This window comes from Epinephelus lanceolatus, chromosome 18, assembly GCF_041903045.1.
Source record: "Epinephelus lanceolatus isolate andai-2023 chromosome 18, ASM4190304v1, whole genome shotgun sequence".
NCBI lineage: Eukaryota > Metazoa > Chordata > Actinopteri > Perciformes > Serranidae > Epinephelus > Epinephelus lanceolatus.
In genome coordinates, this window is record NC_135751.1 from 24,714,787 (window position 1) to 24,737,087 (window position 22,301).

A 22,301-nucleotide genomic window follows, 5' to 3' on the forward strand; every position below is an offset into this window, starting at 1 on the left:
GCAGACTGACTTGGCAGAGATGGCTGCAAAAAAGTGTCCACAAACAAGGACAATGAGTCTAAGTCAAGTAGAATGAAGTATAAGGTCAAGTAAACCCAAAATGTGATGTCCTCATATGAGGACACAGGGCCTCAGGAGGATAGAGAAAAATGAATGATTCCCCATTTTTCTGGGGACTCCCAAACTCCCTTAAGGACCCCTGGGTGTCCTGGAACCCTGTTTGAGAACCACTGACCTACAACACAGACACTGTTATATGATTATTACAGTGGTTTCTCATAAAATAGTCTTAATAAAGTGGCAATACGACCATTTTTAAAATTTGTAGGTGTTATTCCTATGGTCTAAAACAATCCAAAAATATTTGTAAAAATGAACAACTCTCTTCCAAATCTAAAAGCTGGAGTGCTACAACCTCCGACTCAGATTTCTGATGTCACCAAGTGAGCCGGTCACACACTCCAAAGTCAAATTCCACCCTAATACAAAATGAGGGCTACATTGTGCTTGCTCGGTAATATTTGCATAGCATTGTCATTATCTATAAATACGGGAAACTGTTATTTAAGAACCTCAAAACTTGAATTTATCGTGTTATCACATGGCACATATCAAGCTTTTTCCATTGACATTAAAACAATGATTTAATCTGTCAGTTTGGATTGATTGAATGTTAAACCCAGATGTGCTCACAGATGTAAATCAGAAACATCCTGTTATCTCAGTGAACACACCCATGGTGACTTGGGATGTTCCAGTATGCTACTGTTTAGTGAGGACACTGACTGAGGTCATGTCCTTAATATTGTTTATGTGTTTTTGTGACCTAGAGAGAATTTTCTTTCTGATTTCCCTTTCATGGGGGAAGACAGGACAGTGTAGCCTACAGTGGTGCGTCAGCAGCATGAGCAGTCACTAACTCAGCTCTGCGTTTAGAGATGAATCCTTGTGCAGGGGCGGACAAAACCTTTTTGCACTTTTAAGGGGTGAAATGAGCCTCAGAAAGCTTCCTCTACCTTTTTTTTTTTTTTTTTTTTTTTTTTTAACACACAAATTGCAGTCTTTCAACCACATTATTCAGGCAGTTTTAGGTCAGTTTTGGCACCAAATATTTACTTATATTCCAGGCTTTATGAGGGCCCCCTGTCCTATTGGGGCCTTGGGTAGTCAGTCCCCCCTACTGTGCTGCCCCTGAATGGCTCTGCATAGTGCAAAGAGTGCTGGAATAAAAAGCAAAATATGAAAAAACCACACATTTTTAGAGTTTCCTACAGGTGTCTGGTTTCGAAAAAGGCAAGAGATGGTGCGCTTTGGGGTCTGGGATTCACGACTACACTATTTTTATAATTCTTCTGGCCCTCAAGGATGTTAGTTTCACACTGACTCCACTGGTCCAGAGTTCAAGATCAACAATGAAACTGATCCTACGTCAGACAGGTATAAACAGTCTTCAGCCACTTTATGTGACATGTTCTGGTCATGTCCGAAACTATTTCATTTCTGGGATTTAATATTTAAAACCTTTTCAATAATGCTTGGACAGCTGGTTGCCCCAGCTTCGTCCATGGCAATATTTGGAGTAACTCCTCTAGATGTTAACTTAAGTAGAGCCCAAGCGGACATTGTCTCATTCTGCTCACATCCGGTCAGAAGGCTCATCCTGTGTAAATGGAAGGACTCTTTACCTCCAACATATGGACATTGGATCAAGGATGTTATGTATAATTTACAATTGGAGAAAATCCCTTGTTTTTTTAAAAGGATCAACAGCACGCTTCTTTGCCACTTTCGTGGCAAAAAAAGGCTGAAAAATTGTAATGAAACATGCTGTACTCCCCTACTTATATATAACAGCTCACCTCTGTCTGACAGAGAGCACTCAGATTTTTTTTTTTTTTTATTTCTCAGTTTTGGATCAATAAAGTACTTTCTATCTATCTATCTATCTATCTATCTATCTACTTATGCTACGTAAGTTAATTAATTTGTCAACATTTTTCCCTTTTTGTAATTTAAAGAAAATGTTTTATGTATTTTTTATTTATTTATTTATTGTCTATTAGATTTTCTGGCTTTCTGTAAATATAAAATATAATACAATACATAAAATAAATAAAATAGAATAGATATATAAATAAAACATAAAAATAGTTTTATAATAAAATAAAAAAATAAATATAAAATAAAGAAAGATGTTAGTTTCAGGGTTTAGGCATGTGTGTCTTCATATTTACAGATAAGGCCTGTTCAATGTTACAGGAATACACCGCTGTTCTTTTTAAGGTGGATGTTTCCTTTAAAGATTTTCCTCCACCTGTAAATTGGCTGGCGCGTGCTCGCCGCCGCTGGCCTCGAGAGAGCGCCGCTGCGGTCGGGAGGATGATAGATTGACGTCATCGGGACTGACGCAGAGCAAGCCGAGGTATCAGAGAGGCAGAGAGGCAGAGCAGCAGCGGCCAGCAGCATCCCGGCTAACCAACGGTACCTCACCAATCTCCCACCACCAGCGAGGTGTTTTCCCACTGAGCATCCTCCACCAATAACGGTAGGGACACCGGCGAGAGCACCGAGCGGACCGTGGGGCTTTATGAACACTGAGTAGCGGCTGAGCTCAGGCCCTTCACGGCGTTTACGTCGCAGTAATTCCCCTTCGTTGTGGTTTGGTTGTCATTGTAAGGTTAGCACAGCTAGCTCAGTTAGCTGTCTATTGAATGCAACTGAACAGGTGCTCACTTCCATCACCAGCTCCACAGTGTGCATGGTACAGTCAACATAAGCGGGCACTGTTTTGCTATCTGCTGCAGAGAAAACTCGCTAGATGTCATGCCCTGAATGCATAATTGATTCAGATTTATTATGCATTTAAAAACACTGTCGTGGACGTGATTTCCATATGAGGAAGTGACACAGGGTAGTTGACAGTTAGCTACACCTGCTCAGCTTCCTGCCTTGCTGTGAGGCATACAACCACTGTGTTATCTGACATAACTGTTTGACATAGCTTGTGTGTGTTGTCATGCACTTTGAGGATTTGTAATTTGCTTTACTGTCACAAATAACATTATATCCATTAGGGCACCAGTCTCCTATTCAGTCATCTTCATCCACATAGACACATAGTAAAGGCATGAACAGTCCTGCAGTAGTAATGCAGCTGTTGTGCATGAGGTGTGTGTACCCTGCTTAAATATATGTGTTAAACATGTTAACCATAATCCTCTTGTGAGGCTCCCTCTGTCACCCACAATCAAAGGCACAGGTAAAAGGCATGCACATCTGCCCAGGGATACAATTTTACATATATTATAAATATCACTGTATAGTATATTTTTAATGATCTTAAAGATGATTATAGATGGCATAACCAGACAGGGGTATCTATATTTGGCTGGTTACATACCTCATAAATCAAGGTATTATGTCAAATTGATGCAAAAATCCTCGTCCTTGTATGAGGACATCACAGTTTGGGTTTACTTGATACTTCATTCTACTTAACTTCAACCTGTTGTCCATGTTCATGGACAATTTGTTGTGTCATGTAGTGGTAGTAAGACCTAATCCATGTAAAAGCAAGATGGCGGCCATCTCTGCCAAATTAGTCCGCAGCCAATCCCGACACAAAAGTGGACAAGGTTCAAAACCTGATCACATGTTATAGTTTAAAACTTGTTTACTCATGATTAAAAAAGTCTATAGTTTGATATGGCAACAAAGTTGACCGATTTTAGCAACAGCAACAAGCTAAGACGCTGTTAATTAGGAAGTACTCGTTTGAGGACTTTGGGACTTTATTACCGTTGCCGATGTTTAGTCTACTGATCCCAAATTGCTAGCTGAAATTAAAAGCAAACCAAACAAACGTTCAGGTCCCAGGAGGATGTATCATCTATATGCAACGTTGCCAGCAATATTCTAATACACCCACAGATTAAAAATGGATAGCGACCATGGTATAAACAGAATGGCAAAATCTCAGTTGACAGGTGACCAGTTCATATAGTCATGGTGGATAGCATCGTATCACCCAACCCCAGAGCTGCAGTGCCAACATAGGGCTCGGGCTGCACAATTGATTAGTGGTTATTGAAATCGCAATATGGCCAAGTGCTTCTACAAAGTGGGCGCTAGTCTTCCTGGGGTCCACTCACAAAACAACATTAAAAATACATAAATTTAAAATCACACAGTATCAGTGAGACGATAACATTCAATATTGGTCCAAAATTAAGGCAAAAAAAGCAAAAAAATAAAATAAAATTAACAAAAATGCTCCAGAAGTGACATAACAACATTTACATGTGATTTAGCAGTTTTAGTTTTAGTGACTTCTTTAAGAAATATCTACAACATCCTGTTATAAACGAAGCATTGTGGTACTAGAGAGAAGTCCCGGCCTAGGATTAATATTCCCGACATAAGGCACATGCTTGTTTGGTGCAGACCCCAGTAAATATCACATAATTTTTATATATATATTTTTAAGTTAAAGTGAAATGCAAATATAAACAATTTACAATTTAATCATTACTCATTTTGCAACTGCCGTATCTGTCAGAATAATCACTATGTAATGTTATTTTCAACAATTACCTCCATTGTACACCGTCATGTCTTGCTTAGGGTATTGCCAGCTGACAGTAGCTCATGTCATGCGGCCCTTGACAAGAAGTATAAGCAACGGGTGTGAAATGTCCGCTCACCTCCTTCCCACGATCCATTGCTCCTCCATTCTCTATCCCACTTTCTCTGTATCACACTGTATGCACTGCATTTTGCCCCTCCTTTGCCCCTGTTCTACCCCCTTCTCTACTCTGCTCTCCCTCCCCTCCTCTCATGGAACACCCTGTTTTCTCCCACTGCCACAGAGATAAAAGATAAGATGGCCACCTCCTCCTCCACTCTGGAAGAAGACGAGAGCTTGAAGGGCTGTGAAATTTTTGTGCAGAAGCACAACATCCAGCAGATCCTCAAAGAGTGCATTGTGAACCTCTGCATCGCTAAGCCTGAGCGTCCTATGAAGTTCCTGCGGGAGCATTTTGAAAAGCTGGAGAAGGTTGGTGATGACAAAGTTCTGTGTTTGTGTGATTTAGGTCTGTCAGTCTGAGTCTCTGTTTGTAATGTCGGGGCTCTGTGTTGCCTGAGATCTTGTGCGGTGAGTTCAAAGTTATGATCTACTTTTGATATATGACATAAATGTTTGCCGCCGTGTTTCCCACTTACCAAGTAGTGATTTCTTGTCTCATTTCTCTGATGTTATATAAATAAAATAGCCTAAAAATTATATGAGTGCTTATTACAGGCTCAGTTACAAGCTGGAATGCTGTTTTCCTGTTGTAGACACTTACATGTGTAAAAATACACACCTCACAGAGTGTGCTGGTATTTTCATATTTTCCACGCACTGTACACAAACACTGTTTTGTTTGCTGCATTCTGTGTCTTCCTCTGATATCTGTAGCACCATCACATTTGAGCAGACAGGACATAACAGCTCGTTACTGTGTAAAAAAAAACAGCCTGCACTCATACTTGTTATAATAGTGCTTTTATTTTCCAACCTATAATAGGAGAATCCATTAGGGAATGTGAGAGAAGCACCCATAAAAGGCCAGTGTCCTGTTTGCAGGCTCGGGGTGAACAGACAGTTCGTATCTGCCAGTCTGTCTGTCTGGCCATGAGCAGAGACAAAAGAGGTGACACACTCATATAAAGATAATAGAGGAGAGGAGGTTTTGCGAGAAGATGGAAGGGAAAGATCATAACTAGAGAACAGGTTAAAACAGGAGCAACTTCTGCAGCACATTCCCTGTGGCTCACAAATGCTGTGATTGCCCAGAGTGTTTTGTGTCTGTCTCTTTTCAGCAAATGTGTTGGCACCGGCTGGCACCTCGACAGTGGCAAGATGCTTTTTAGATGAAAGCTGCTTCACTGACTCCTGCTATATTTATACAAGGTTTCTGGAGCCAAATAACTTGGAATCTACCAGCAGGCACACCATACTGTTGATTTAAAGATAGAAGAAGGCAGTGCAGTCGCCATGAGAAAATGTTGGCATTGTATGTTTCTGCAAACCAAGGATACGTTACATTTGTATGTTTCTAAAGTGATGGAGTACATGACCTTAGACTGTATCTGGGAAGCAGCCAAGGGCCTGTCCCCATCGACGACCCCGTCCCTGTGTTTCCACTGGGGATTGTGTCACTGGCAGCTGGTGGTTTAACTGAGACATCGCTGCATTTTCAGCTGATACTGTGCCACAAAAATTGGGTGTTTTTTACCAAGACATTATTGCATATTCACCCAGGATTTTGCCACCAAATGCGAGTGTTTTTACTGAGACATTGCTGCGTTTTTACCTTGGATTGTTCCACAAAAAGAAAATATTTTAAGCCAAAACATGATCTTTTTTTGCCTAACCCTAATCACATGTTAATTATAGTGTTGTTAAAACATACAGTTTCCACATCACTGCTACATTATAACGTACAAATGTAACATGATCGTAACATTCTTTAATCAAGCAGAGGAAGCGCAGTTGCCATGACAAAATGTTGGCGTTGTACGTTTCTGCAAACCAAGGATACAGTACGTTTGTATGTTTTTTTTTATTTTTTACATATCAGTGTGTCTAAAGTGATGGAGTACATGACCTTAGTTTGTATCTGGGAAGCAGCCAAAGGTGTTTTTGAGCGACCCGTCCCCGTGTCACTGGTAGCATGTGACTTAACTTAACTTAGACATCGCTTCATGTTCAACTGATATTGTGCCACAAAAAGTGGTTGTTTTTTACAAAGACATGGTTTCATTTTCAGGCGGGATAGTTCCACCAAATGTGAGGTTTTTTTTTTTTACCAAGACATGACTGCATTTTTACGCAAGATTGTGCCACCAAAAATAAGTGTTTCTAGCAGAGACATCGCTGCATTTTCAGCCAGGATAATGCTACCTAATGCGGGTGTTTTTTCCCGAGACATTGCTGCGTTTTCACCAGGGATTGTGCCACCAAAAGCGAATATTTTTAGCCAAAACGTGATCTTTTCCTAACCATAACCAAGTGTTTTTTGTGCCTAAGCCTAACTACATGTTATTTACAGTGTTGTTACATCACCGCTACAAAATATCGTACAAATGTAACATGATCGTGGTCGCTCCCAGAATTGAGCCTAAACTGATTTTCTGTCCCAACATTTGCTTTAATCAAGCAGAGGAAGCGCAGTTGCCATGACAAAATGTTGGCGTTGTACATTCCTGCAAACCAAGGTTACACTATGTTTGTGTTTGTTTGTTTTTTTTTTTAACTGAATAATGTGTCTAAAGTGATGGAGATGCAGCCAAAGGTGTTTTTTAGCAACCCGTCCCTTTGTCACTGGCAGTGGGTGTTTTAACTTAGACATCCCTAAATGGTCAACTAATATTGTGCCACAACAAATAGGTGTTTTTTATACTGAGACACTGCCGCATTTTCAGCTGAGATAATGCCACCAAATGCGGGTGTTTTTTACCAAGACATTGCTGCTTTTTCACACGAGATTGTGCTACAAAAAGCTAATACTTTAAGCCAAAACGTGATCTTTTCCTAACCATAACCATGTGTTTTTTGTGCCTAAGTCTAACCACACGTTAATTACAGTGTTGTCAAAATGTACGGTTTCAACTTGTCTGCTACATAATAACATACAAATGTACAAACGTATGATCATGATCATTCGCAGAATTGAGCCAAAACAGATTTTCTTTCCCAACATTTGCTTTAATCAAGCAGAGAAATAGATGGGTCGTCTGCTCATGAGTGGATCATATGATTTCTTTGTTTAAACAATGGGCTCTACTCTTTTGCTCCTGTTATGGGTCATAAAGGTGTATGAGGTGGACCTGTAGGCTGTCGCTGTTGGCCTGAGGAGAGTTTAGGCCTTGGAAAGAAGTCTTCAACAAGAGAAGTGATTGTGAAGCGACATCAGATATAGCAGGGCTGAGGCTCGCCACCCCAGTGCCTTGAGGAGGGTCTCCGTCCTTACTGTTCTGATGTTAGCATGTGAGAGTCATCTGACTTAAAGTGACGATGAAATGAAAGACGAAAAAAAATCAAAGGCTTTATCATGTTTATGAAAGTAATGCTTTGCTTGTATGTGCAAGTAAATTATATTTTTTCATTTATTTATTTATCAAGACGGACCAATCAGACTCTTATGTACAACATCACTCTACACCTACAGCGTATTAAGCTGCCGTTTTCAGGACTGAACATACAAAAAGCTCAAGGTCAGGCTGGCTCCTTTGTGCTAACATGTCCTACACACTTGTTTACGTGTTTGCATCTGCCTGCTATTGTAATCTGGAGCAGTGGACCTCACAGAGCTGTGTGGCCAAGGAGACAGAGTGCGAGCACGGCATTCATAGTGGAGCTTCTGCTGCTGTTAGCGAGGACTGTAATGCTGCATAGTCAGAGAGGCAGCATGAATACTAATGGATGTAATAGAGCACAGCAGAAGCATACAGTAGCAAGTTGCGAGTGATTCATGCTGTAAAAAAACATACTGCGCACTTGCCCTTGCACGTGCACATGTGTATTCCAGCTCGATAACAGATGAGCATTAAAGATTTACTGTTGGGATCAGTCCTTTGTTAAAAAACCCAGGCGTGAAGCATATGTTTAAATTTACAAGTTCTTTGAGAAGGGAGAACGATAATTATTGTATGTGTATTGGCTCTGGTGTCCACAGTCAACACTGCAGTCTGTACAAGTGGCTGGTAAAGATGATTACACTGTCACTGGTGGAATACACTGTTACACTGCACGTAACATGCTTCACTCTCTGCAGTACATATCTGTCACACCCTGTGCAATAAGTTAATGTATTAAGCTGTCATGCTCCGCTCAGTCCTGCTGCAGCTACACTCTTCATGCAAGTGTCTCACTATCCTCACTGCTGTTGCTTATGTAGAACATTTAATCAGCACCATCTCCACCCCTGCATCCACCTGTAGCCTCTGATCATAGTGTCCTGTCCTCAGTCTCCCCCCTGAAGTGTCTGATGCAGCAACGTTGTCATTGAAAAAGCAATCGTCTGACTCTTTACACGAATGCAAAACTAACAGCTCCACATATTATTTCTGTTTACATGGCAGGAAATATCATTTTGGTGATCCAGAGGAAATGGGATTTGGAGTTTTGCTGCAAGAATAAGTGTCCCAGTGTCAAGACGACACATATGGACACATCCGGCGCTAGTAATGATTTTACTGTATAAACATTACATGACATTTATGTAGTTGATGCTTTTATCCAAAGCAACTCACAATAAGTGCTTTTGAAAATGTGGGTACAACCCCAAAAGTGCAAGAATTACATTAATGTCTTTGCCACATATAGAGACAATAATTCATTCATTCATTTTGTGTAACTGCTTATCCTGTTAGGGGTTGTGGGGAGGCTGGAGCCTATCCCAGCTGGCATTGGGCGAGAGTTGGGGTACATCCTGGACAGGTCGTCAGACTATCACAGGGCTGACACATAGAGACAGACAACCATTCACACTCGCATTGACACCTACGGACAATCTAGAGTCACCAATTAACCTGCATGTCTTTGGACTGTGGGAGGAAGCTGGAGTACCTGGAGAAAACCCACGCTGACACTGGGAGAACATGCAAACTCAGCACAGAAGGGCTCCCCCACCCTGGGTTCGAACCAGGAACCCTCTAACAATGCTAACCACAGCACCATCGGGCCACCCAAGACAATAAAAGATAGTTAATACATTTTGTTATATAGCTACTGCTGTCCCATCGGCCTAACGCCATTGGGGTCTCACTATTAAGACAAGGCTACTTTTTATCGATCAAACCAAATTCGTCAAATATGTCACAATACTGAAGCTAGATATTCTTGAAATGCTGTTTTGAGAGGTCACGGATACAAGCGGCTGAAATGAGTTTCCTCTTAAGGGTGGCTGGGCTCAGTCTTAGAGATAGGGTAAGGAGCTCGGACTTCCAGAGGGAACTTGGAGTAGAGCCGCTGATCCTTCGCATCAAAAGGGGTCAGTTAAGGTGGTTCGGGCATCTGATCAGGATGCCTCCTGGGCACCTCCTGTTGGAGGTGTTCCGGGCACGTCTAACTGGTAGGAGACCACGAGGCAGACCCAGAACACACTGCAGGGATTATATCTCATCTGGCCTTGGAACGCCTTGGGGTCCTGAGGAGGAGCTGGAAAGCATTGCGAGGGATGTCTGGAATACTTTGCTCAGCCTGCTGCCCCCGCAACTCAGCTTTGGATAGGTGGTTGAAAATGGATGGATGGATTGCCAGGCATAGGTTATGTATTATATTATGGGTCAAGGTGAAGTCTAAACAGATGAGTTTTCAGTCTGCGACAGAAGATTTGCAGAGTTTCTGCTGTCCCGATGTCAATGGGGAGTTTGTTCCACCATTGGGAAGCAAGGACAGCAAACAGTGTTGACTTAGTAGAGCGGTATCCAGGCCCCTTTTGTAGTAAAGGAGTAGCAAGCTAATTGGCAGTAGCAAAACGTCGTGGATGGCCAGTGAACTTGAAATCATCGTGGAATTGTTTACCAGTCCTTTGAGAAGAAAAGCACACAAGTTCTTGTACCTATTTTGATACAACCTGCTGCAGTGACTGCCACAACAGACACCAAGCGGCTACCAACATCTTTAGACACTGATATTTGGTTGAATTTAGGTTGCGACGTCAGGTGACCAAAATTCAATGTTAGGACAATGTCGAATTTCAATGTAAATTTGACATGGAATACTGATGACAGATGACGATATTTTCTTGGTTTTAAGTTGTGTCCAACGTCTTCCAAACATCTCATGCCAGTGTCAGGCCTGGAAATCCAGACTCAAATCTAGAAAGATTTTGAGTCTGGCCCTCACCGATACACCCTTCCTACCCAAGGGGCGGCACTAACTGAGACATTTCAAATGCCGCCGCACGCAATTGGATAGCACGATAGCCAATCAGAGAAAAAAACAAGGTGACGTATTCATTGCACTAAGCCCCATTTGTTTGCCGAACAGTGGGGCTAACTGATATATTATGCTTTTGCCGTATCCCATTGGCAAAACAGCAAAAACGTCCTTCCTGGAAGCGAAGGCTTCTAGGGCAATCTTCTGTTCCTCTCTCAAGGAAAAAGATAAGTGTAGTTGGTGTTAGCGTTTCTTCCAAAGCTAAATTGAATGGACGTGGTCCTTCAGCAGCTGCCATCTTGACTGTTTACTTTTCGACTCCTACGGCGCAGCGCTGTCGTCATCATGTTACGCCCGCCCAGAGCCCGCCTCTGTCAGATCGACTTATCTGATTGGTCTGATAGGAGATTCAGCAGGCTCTGCTCGTCGGGGCCAGATTCCCGTGCAGTGCAAATTAGAATTTGCTAGGGGCGGGGCATCTTGATTTCCAGGTTAGCCAACGCCATCTTGATGAAGAATGATGACATTTAGTCGTGAGGTATGGAGACCAGAACCCAACATCTGCAAAACGTCATGATGCTGACATCCACACAACGGGAAATTCTAAAGTCGATAGACATTTAAAATATCGCCAACCAAATTTAACTTATGTCCGATGTAAAAGTGTAACGTCTTTCTGCAACACATTGAAGTCTGTTGTCAGCTGGGTTGATTCACACCATGAGATTGTATCTACGCTGTGTGTGTGTGTTCATGTGCATAACAACAGTATGATGATATGTTATCGCCGATGCTTGTGTCCCTGTGTGTAGGTCAAAGGTCAGTTTTTAAAGAGCATATTTTAAGGTAGTAAGGATCCACTGCATTGCTGAGGGAGCAGAGCTTCAACAGTTATGTTGCTGAATGTTGGTCAGTGAAATCACCTGCTGTATGCAAGTGGTTAGACCAAAAAAATATCCTGCAGGCTTTCGGTGCTCTAAAGTCCACAGTTTCCCAACATGATTCCAGTCAAGCCTTCCAAATCTGGGCTTGTGCTGTGAGGTCAGTCATTCGTGGAATTGGAACAGGCCATGTATGTTTTTGTGGTGTCCCAGTTATTTAAGAGGCTTATTGTGCTCCTTTCCTCCCTGCGCAGGGTAACTTTGAGGACAATATTTGCCTCATGTCCATTTAATCTGGATTTCATTTTCTACTTTGTACGGTTATTAAGCTGTATCAGTCCTCTGTTGCTCAAAATATTTATTTTAGTGTCTTAAAATCTTTTGTTTCCTAGTGCCGGTAGAGTAGGACAAATTTAAAATGCAAAACAACATAAAGAATAGTTTTGTTGAATCAAGGTGTCAGGTGTTGCCTCCGTCAGCTCTCGTTCTCCACACAAAGAGATGACACAAAATACACTTTTGCCGTCACATTTTCTCTTGTACTTCACCCTCTGTGTCCGTCTGTGTTTCTCTTTCTTCTCTCCCAGCCGTTTTCGTCAGCACTCACCACCCACTAGAGGCGGTAACCTAGGCAACAGTAGGAGATAGATAGACTGTAGTCTATCCTGTGTTGAATGAGCCCCTTTATTCACAAAGTTTATTCCATCTCTCTGCTCATGTGTTCAGGTTTTCTTTGTTGTGTGTGTGCCAATTAGATCACCGGGGTATTCTTTCTCCCCCCTTTTTCCAGATCTAACCTAACCTCATTTCATATCTGCACAGGATCCATTTCATACGGCATTCACAAGCTTATCTAGAAAATCTCTTTTCTCTGTCTCGGTTTCGCCAGCATCTGCTCTCACAGTTTTGTTTGATGTTATATTCTTTCTCTGTTGTCCCCCTTATACACGCTACGCTTTGCTCTCTTTCTTTCTTTCTCTCTCTCTGTCTCTATTTGATGTCTCTTTTCTACTCATACACGTGCAGACTTGAGAGAACGTTAAATCATCAGTCTGACTAGTTTGTTTTTTACTTTTGTTTCTGTATAATAACATGTCTTTAGTGCTCAGCTGACATTGTGAATGGGAAGATAACAAGCGTCTCGCTGCCTTTCATGCTGCCTATTTATGCATGGTAATGATGCCTTTGATCTCTACAACAGTAGCTTTAGATGGGCGTTCGTCTCCCCCCACTGCTATCAGCTCAATTTTATGAGGAAGGAACCTTAATTTTTGGCACATTACAGTGTAAAAAGATAGCATTATCTGTGACACCTTAGCTGAGTTTGTGAAGCATTATGACAGGGCTGTCTGTCAATGATGTTTCCTGTATGTTTGTGTGTTTGTCGCCGTCATTTACTGTAAGTTTTCGTTCAAGTTTGTTTCTTATTAATAGAAAAGCTTGTTATCTCTCGTGAAAATCAGAGATATAGAAACAGTTTTAAACAGAGATAGAACTTGTAATACACAGGGTTTATTGTTGCAGTGCTTTTGGCCATGATCATGTGCATAATAAGAGATGGTGACTCCCTCTCATCACTCTGCATCATTACGATCTGTCCAACAGGCAGCACCAGCGAAAAGTGCCAGGACTGAATGTGTGAGCGTGGATATGTCACTCAGTGTATCAAGTGGGCAGCTGCCACCGCAGATGTTTTATTGAATTTGGCACATTGCAGCCTCACAAGGCTCAGCAGTGTTTTCTGGCATTGCAGGACTGCCGTCTTTATGAAAATGAATGTGCAGAGACTTGAAATTTGCTTTTGATTTCTGGTTCCTTTTGTAGCACTTTATTTCCACAAAAGATCCTTTACTTTTCCCTCTCCTCTTTCTCTTTCTATAACTTTCCCTAAGAACTTTGTATCATTAGCAACGTGGGTACATTTACCTCCATCTTCCCAGCGCCAAGATCTCCCTGCTCAACCCCCAGCTCAAATCTTTTCCTGACCCACAGGCTGTTGCTCGTACTACAAATTTGAACTTTGGCACCACAGGACACAAAGGCTGAATCCAAATGTCCACCCTCTGGACCTGCAGAATGAGCCCTTGCAGACTTCGGTCATTCATAGCATGACATATTTACTGTCATCACGTAAAGTCTGCGAGGCCAGAGACTGCAAGCTGCTGATAGACAGCCCTCAAGATTGTTTTACTCATTGCCATGGAAACATTCAACTATCGCTGAGGTCATATTCATATATGTCATATACGTCGATATTGAATAGTGCCTACTCATCTGTTCCTGCAGATAACAAGATATAGCCTTTTTGTGACGGCTACAGGCTACATGCGTTCAAAAACAGAAATGTTTGTAAATAAGGACAGGACTTTGACTCAAAAAACTTGGTATTACTTACATTAGAAACCCTTTTTTTTTTTCGATCAATTTTTTTAGCCTATTTCACTGCACTGCCTGAGAGGCTGCAATAATAAAATGCAATTTCAGTCCCTCTACAGTCTAGACTTATACATATCTCTGTACTAGATATGGGTGAATATTATTTCTGGCCTTCACAATTCAAATAGCATTTTAATAGGCTTCGCTATCAATAAGTATTTTACACACGGTAGTTGAAAAAATGTCACACCTGTATGGCAATGATTTGTGGGTTATTAAATCAGTGAAGGCTGCACCCCAAGCGGACTCTCTGGAAGTCTGCAGAAAGTCCGCTTGAGGCCCCTTGTGGATTGTTTGAATTGTGGATTTGGACAGCCCTCAGCACTCCCGGACTTTGCAGAGTCTGCGAGTCTGCAAGTGCGGTGAAGTGCAGACATTTGGATTCAGCCAAAGAGAATAAAAGCAGATCAAGAGACAGACCCACGCCTCTCTCTCAAACGCAGACCAAATTCCGATCAAATGGCAACACTTAGGCAGTGCCGATCAAATATGAGCCAAGATTATGTTGTTGTACTGCCTATTTCTTACTTTTTAGAAACATTGTAGTGCACTGTGCGCAGTATTACAAGAGTTTGTGCATGTGTGTTGCCTATCTCAAATGTTTTCAGAAACATATTTTAACTTCCTGTTTAATTGTACAAGATTGTTTGTCACCAGCTGGTGGTGTTTCCCGTGTTCAACAACTTGCATTACGTCACCCACTAGCGGGAGTATTTCCAGTGCAGCGCAGTGCATTCTGGTAGTTTTAGGTTTTCTACCTCTTGAGCAAAAACCCTTTATCTCTGTTTTCTCTGGTCATGTAGCACTGATTTCCAGCAGTGAAACACTTCTTTCAGATGCATCTCTCTCCTCCTCCAGCAACACTTTGATCAGGAACATGCCACCTGCACTAGCAACCAAATGTTCAGCACATGACAGCCGTCACTCCACCACTCCATCTGTATGTGTGTGGTGCTTGGAAGTGCATCTAAGGGCTGTGCGACCCAGGTGCCAGAACAAATGTTGGCAATGTACGTTTCTGCAAACCACAGATATGTTACATTTGTACATTTTGACAGCTATGTGGGTAACATGTGGTTATGCTCAGGAACAAAAGAACGTGGGTAGGAAAACATTGTTTTGGCTTAAAATGGGGGGTTTGGTTGCTATAAACATGGCTGGACATGTCCTGAACTGTCGTTAAAAAACACCCGCTTTTGTTGGTCTTGAAAAATGGTCACCTTCTCACCACCCTGTTCTTCTTCTGATGAGAAACTCAGCTCATAGACATAGAGCAATGTCATAAGTATGAGCTGCACAATTTTGACATATCTGTAGTTGGCAGAATTGTACAATGCCAACATTTGATTCCGAAACATAGGACCAATTCCTAATGCTTCTTTGTCATCTTTTCAAGTGCTGTTCCCCATTAATAAAGTAAACAGATTTAGCTTCTTACAGTAAAGCCCTTTATATCTTGTCTTTTTTACTTTTTACGTCTCTGTATGTGTATATCTGTTTGCGTGTTGGTATGTGTTATGGCACAATACCCCCTGTGTTCTATACGCTCACAGGGCTGTCATAAGTTTGTGTCTCATGCTTCACCCCTGGCTTTTTACAGTTTCTCCCATATCCCTCTCGTCGCTCATCTTTTCATTCCCCTCTCTTTCCTCTGCAGCTGAGTCCCTTCAAGTTTTGTCTCATCACAACTAGTGTCCTTCGAGTATCCTTGTCCTTTCTCTTGTCTTCCTCTCCACGTCTTCTCTGCTGTCATCTCACACATATCCTTTGTTAACCGTCTCACTCAAACTTGCTCTCTATCGCCATGTCTGCATCCTAAATTGGAACTAAAGAAAGCACATTTCAATTTCAGATTTTATAGTGTAAGGCTTTAAATCATGTAATACATCTTTGTAGTTTGTAACTGTAGTTTGTAACTTTGTAACTTTGTATTTTCATCATAGGTTAATCTTCTGTTCATTTTGTCCTTTTTATATTGCTTGTTTGTCTGACCAAAACCCAAAGACATTTAGTTTACCATCACATATGAAAAAGAAAATCAGTAAATGTAATCAAACAATTAAAGCTGTAGATGGTCACTTTTAGAAAAATGAACTTTTTTGTCACATTTCCTGAAACTGTAGCTATACTAACACAGCAATAGCTGAGACAGATAATCTGCAAAACAAAAAAACATGTTTCTCTGCCTTGTGATGCTTCTGATGGCCTTAAAGAAAATGGCCTCTTTAGAATGAAAATACAGACAGTACTTACTGACCCTCATGTCGACAAGAAGTCCAGTGTAGTTTTTTAATCCACAAAATTCGTTCGGGTATCGGAGGATAACAGCTAGCCGGAATAACAGCTACACTTGAAGTGCATGGAACCCACATTTTGAAAATGTAATTAAACTCCGCTAATCCATTTCAGAAACGTCAGAACGGCTCGTCCGTCGTAATCCAAGTGCCCTGAAGCTGCAGCATGCAAAATTGACTTGAAAAGACGTAATTTACTATCTGATGGCTAGTGGTGGTGCTAGTTATCAAGTCTTGCGCGAGTTGCCATGTAAACACAGCACTCCTGCAGGCTAGGCTAACTGACCACGGTGAGAAATGATGCTATAAAAGTGGAGTAAATTATGTCTTTTCAAGTCAATTTTGCATGCTGCGGCTTCAGGGCACTTGGATTACGACGGACAAGCCGTTCTGACGTTTTTGAAATGGATTAGCGGAGTTTAATTACATTTTCAAAATGTGGGTTCCATGCACTTCAAGTGTAGCTGTTATTCCAACTAGCTGCTATCCTCCGATACCCCGAATGAATTTTGTGGATTAAAAAACTACACTGGACTTCTTGTCAGCAGGAGGGTGAGGAAGCACTGTGTGTATTTTCATTCTAAAGTGGCCATTTCCTTTAAAGCACATAAATGAACACAACCAATCAGAGCAGCTGTCAATCATGTCAATCGTTGCTCATAAATGGCAATCAAACTGCCAAACCAGGCAGCTCTGATCAATTATGAATCAAGACTGTGTTACTACATTGCCTATTTTTCAACTTAAGTGTTTTCAGAAACATATTTTAGTATACTGTTTAGATGTGAAATGAGAAGGTTGGTCTAGCCAGTGGGCGGCGCTTGGTACTTTAGTTAAATGTTTCCAAAATGGAAGCCGGGTCCCAAACTTTTTTCATTTTACAGCTAAACAGTACACTAAAGTATGTCTCTGAAAACACGAGATGAGAAAAAGGCACCACAGTAGCAGAATCTTGATTCATATTTAATCAGCGCTGCCTCGTTTGACAGTTTGACCACAGATGCAAGCAGTGAATGACATGTCTGACATCTGCTTTAGAGACTCCTTGGTTCTGATTGGTTGTTTTCGGTACTCCACAGTAACAAATGCCATTGGAGGCAGTAGGAAGGGGAGGGACATGATTTTTCTTTCAGCATATGGTGGCAGTTTCAGCAAAACATGATAACTTAAATCAATTATAAAAATAGTTTTTGATTAGTTTTCTGTTTGTTGGCTAAATAGCGTATTCTTTTTATTCTTATTTTTTCAGCTCTTATACTATATTATTGTTTTATTAATATTTTTTATTTATTTCATTTTTTGTTTACTATTCATGCTATTTTTATTGCACGTTGTGACTATCTAAGCATGTTGTAACTACCCTAAGAAAAGTCATATTTAAATTCAATTATTGCTAGTACTTCATACCCCTGGAACCTTGATGTTTTCTTCTTTTTTTGGTTTTAAAATGTAACAAAACAGCATCAGAAAAGAAAGACAACAGCAGAATCAGGATACACAGGTGTGATGTTTGTGTCTCTACACCTCTACTATATTTAGGCCAGTGTTGCGCTGATTATAGGTGCTTCCCTCAACATTATAAAGCATGTCAAATGTAAACCCTGCTGCATCAGCTCTGCCTGTGGAAAATCCCTTCACATTGCTTTATGGTAGAGACCCTCACTCTCTGTCTGTCTGTCCATCAGTCAATCAGCCTCTGTCTCGCCGTCCCCTGTAAGATGAGAAGCCTTTCCGTGCTGCTAGCCATTCAGCTGTCACCAGGAGCTATCATAACAAATCCGCTAGTCCCTTCAAAGGCCTCTGATTGACAATTTGTCAGAAGGGTTTGGTTGTTTGTTGAGTCCACAGAGAACATTTAGAGGAGAATTAGGTTTAGTTTTTGATGATCTCCCGTCTTTGACTTTTCCTTTTGTTTCTTTGATGTTGTCCCGGTCTTTCTCTTGATCTGCTCTATGACTATTTTGATCAGTCTACATTTGTGTGTACCAGTGATGTGTATGCAAAAAGCATATTAGCAGCAAAGGTCTAAAGGATTCAGTTCAGAGTCACAAACACTATGTCCCATACACAAGTTTTGTAGCATGGTGTAAATAGTGTCTCCAGCCTCTGTGTTCACTCATCACCACCATGCTGGGAGCAGGGTATTCTGTCAGATTAGCCCAAGGTGCACGCAGTGACCCAGGCCTAAACCTCCTTCAAGGCCCACCCTGGGGCCCCTCCAGGTAAATTGGACCCCCAGCCCCGGATTCCCTGGTGGTCCTTCTTTGTCCTCTGTCATCTGCCCGTCACATCCCTCCTCCCTTCCCAACTTATCTCTGGTTGGTGTGAGAGGAAGAGAAAAAAGTGTCAGGTGTAAAGCATTTCGATCTAAAGCGCTAGGAGAGACAGCAAAAGAGATATAGACAAGATATAGATACAGACTCAAGCTAAGGATGTGTGCCTGAGCAGTTAAGCAATTTAATCCAGATATCTTCATTTTCTTTTTTTTAATTCAACATACCAGCAGCATCTCACCGGTAAAGAATTCCCTTTCACTGTTAATTCATAGGCTGCACGGTGTAGTCTTGATTTGAAACTTGTGTTGTAGATTTACCAAAAGTACTCAAAGCACTCAACAGTGAGCCCTCGATACCGAAAGAACTCCCACAAACATCCTGCAAGCATAAAAACGACTGTACTTGTGATGTGAGGAGCAGGGTATGAGTGTTGCTCATGCTAAGAGGCTGTCAGTTCTCTGTAGCTGCTGTCATAGTGTCGCAACAGTTTACTCATAATTACGCGGGAATAGAAAGGCTGATCCCCACATGTTTACTTTAGACTTAAAGGGATACTTTGCTGATTGAAAATCAGCTTTGTATCATAACAACATGGGTGGTATGTGTAAATGAACCGTGGTTAAACTTCCCTCCATCTTACCAGCACCCAGATCTCCCTGCTCATCTCCCAGCTTGGATGAAATGTGTCTCTCATCCAGCCGATTTTGCTCGCTCTAGGGCTTCTGCCTAAACTACAGATTGGACTTCCACATTTCCGTATGTTTAGTATGCTTTAAGAGAAAGAGCTGCCTTCCCCCTTCCCCAGACCAAACTCTGATCAAACTGTAAAACTAAGCAGTGCTGATCAAATATAAACCAAGATTCTGTTACTGTATTGCCTATTTCTCACCTAAAATGTCTCCAGAAAACTATTTTAGTGCACAGTGTAGCTGTAAAATGAGAATTTCTGATCAGGGTGGCATACTTTTTCCTGCTTTTGGAAAAACGGAGGCTGAAAAATCTGGGATTCAATTGTAAAACTAAGCAGGCCGAATCAAAAACGAACCTAGATTGTGTTACTGTGTTGTGTATTCCTTGCCTCAAATGTTTTCAGAAACATTTATTAGTCAGGAACACTTTGGTCAAAGAAAACTTTATTTCCATTTGCAGTATTATATTTGGCATTATGGCTCTGTTCTGGGGCCTCTCTGCCTTTTCTCGGCCTATGCAGAAAGCCTCTTCCACACGCATACATGGAAACCCTAAGGTGGAGAGAGCACACTTCTCTGCCCTTCCATGCGCCTATGTGGAAAGACTTAAGGCAGAGAGAGCACACCACTCTGCCCTTCCACGTGCAAACGAGTAAAGCTTGAGGCAGAGAGAACAAACCTCACTGCCCTTCCATGTGCTTACATGGAAAGCCTAAGGCAGGGGAGCAGCAGCAAAGACCCCCTGGGAGCAGAACAGAGCAGCATCAATGACAAACAGAACCAATTTAAAAAGTATTTGTGTCACAGTTTTATGTAAAGACCATCTTTCATGCAATGAAATACTTCTTTAAAACTTGGTTGTAGTGTAAAGGGTTAGAATTAATGTTTGTTAATGATAATGTTTCAGCAGTTGGATTAGACAATGGATTAGAAAAAAATAAATGTCAGTAATGGAGAGCTGCCATTAGGATAGAAAAACAAGTTTGTGTGTGCGTGTTTGTTGCAACCATATAGAGAGTGAACATCATTTCATAGCCAGGAGGTCAGCCCAGCACACACACGCAGTCCTAACACAGCAGCGAACTTTCTGTCCATTGTGGTGCTGTAATGGTGTGGAACAGAGTGATGAGTGGACTGTTAGCTCCGCTGGTGGATCAGCTCTCCATGCTTCATTACCTGTGTGTGTATGTCTGTGTATGTGTGTGCGGTACCTTGTTGTTTTTGGTTCACTCGCATGCTTTCAGCCCTGGCAGCGGAGAGTGAAGTTGCCTCCGTCACTGGATTAGGGCCACCTAAGGTAATCGCTTATGGATGCTTCCTTTTTTTCTGACTAATATCAGAAATTAACTTTGTGGAAGAAAAGATATTTGGATTTATTTGTGCTTTGAGCCCTCTGAGCCTCTCTGATGGGTTCAACGCTTTTTGCTCTGAGCGTGATGGGTGGTTGGGCTTGTTAATATTGGTTAGTCATAGCCATTAGGATGAGTTAGTCATAACTTTTTTGTTCATTTCTGCTTGGTGCAAATTGGTTCAGGGAATGGACAAAACAGGAGAGGCCCATTTTAATATGACTCATCATCCGTAAATGAGTTGAAACTGGAATTGATAATGCTTTAATAACAGTGACTTTCAATCGAGAGAGTGCGGATGGGATTGCATGTGTGTGTCATCTTTTGTCTGTGCCTCCATTCTTTGGTTTAATCTCTGACCCACAGTCACCCACTGTCTCTAATGGAAAGCCCGCTTTCCTTACAGAGCTTCTGTGTCCTGCTTACGCCTGTGTCCTCTATCTTCGCTCCTCTCCCTCCTCTCCTGTCCTCTCTGTTTGGCATCCAGCCGCCGATGATGACGCAGGGAGTGCAGAGAAGAGAAGGAGGGAGAGCAAAGAGAGTCTGACATCGGCTTATAGCACTGATTATAGAGTAGAACATATTGGTACATAAATGAAATAGATGGCAGGGTATTAAAAGAAGAGTGCTTTGCTTTTGGAGAGATATTTAATGTTGTTTGAAATAGAAATGACACCACCCTCGATTGAGATAGATAGCAAAAAGGTAAAAGTTGCAAAAAACAGCTGCAGATGTGTTTTGCTTAGCTACTGTGCATAGCCCTGGAAATGATTAATGGCACTGCCTCACACTGTGTGGCCTGTGTGTTGCCACAGAATAGCTAAAGCAAGAAAAAGTTTGCCTGTGTTGCTGCTAAAGACACATTGTTCTCAGCTCACCTTGGACTAATGGTGCCTCCTGTGTAAGGATAGACCGATACATCGGCCGGCCGATATATCGGGCCGATATTTGAGTTTTTTACTTGTATCGGCATCGGCCGATACGTGTGTGGGTTCGCGGATTTATTTTTCCCTGGCACTTTTTTTCATTTGAAAGTATGTGGTTAAGTTGAACAAAGCTGTTGAATCCTACTATGTACACTAGTTGTTGTTTTATTTATACTTCAGCTTAAATATTTGTTTATTTTATAAAGACATTACTGGAAGATTTAAGAGCACTGAACTCTTTTTTTTTATTTGAATGTATAATAATAATAATAATAATAATATTCTACCTGTTCTACCTCAACTTTCCATCTTGTTTTAGTATTTTTTACTGTTCAATAAATGTTTCTTATTTTAAACTTGAGACCTGTAATATTTGTTATCATTGTGTCTTTTTTTTTTTTATGTAAATTGAGGGAGCAAAAGCAGTATCGGCCCCAAATATCGGCTCAAGAAAATCGGCAGTCCATAATTGGTCATCGGCTAAGGGTGATAGAAAAAAATCTGTATTAGCATCGGCCCT

General features: G+C 41.4%; 1 protein-coding gene across 1 annotated transcript in view; it reads left to right on the forward strand.

Annotated features, from left to right (window-relative positions):
* Positions 1–2,405: 2,405 nt before the first annotated feature.
* prkar1b (protein kinase, cAMP-dependent, regulatory, type I, beta) overlaps positions 2,406–22,301 on the forward strand; it is a 110,350-nt gene continuing 90,454 nt past the window's right edge. The window contains exons 1-2 of the mRNA XM_033645293.2: positions 2,406–2,545; positions 4,869–5,056. Coding sequence (XP_033501184.1) covers positions 4,883–5,056 — 174 coding nt within the window. The 5' untranslated portion in view covers positions 2,406–2,545; positions 4,869–4,882. The remainder of the gene's footprint in view (positions 2,546–4,868; positions 5,057–22,301) is intronic.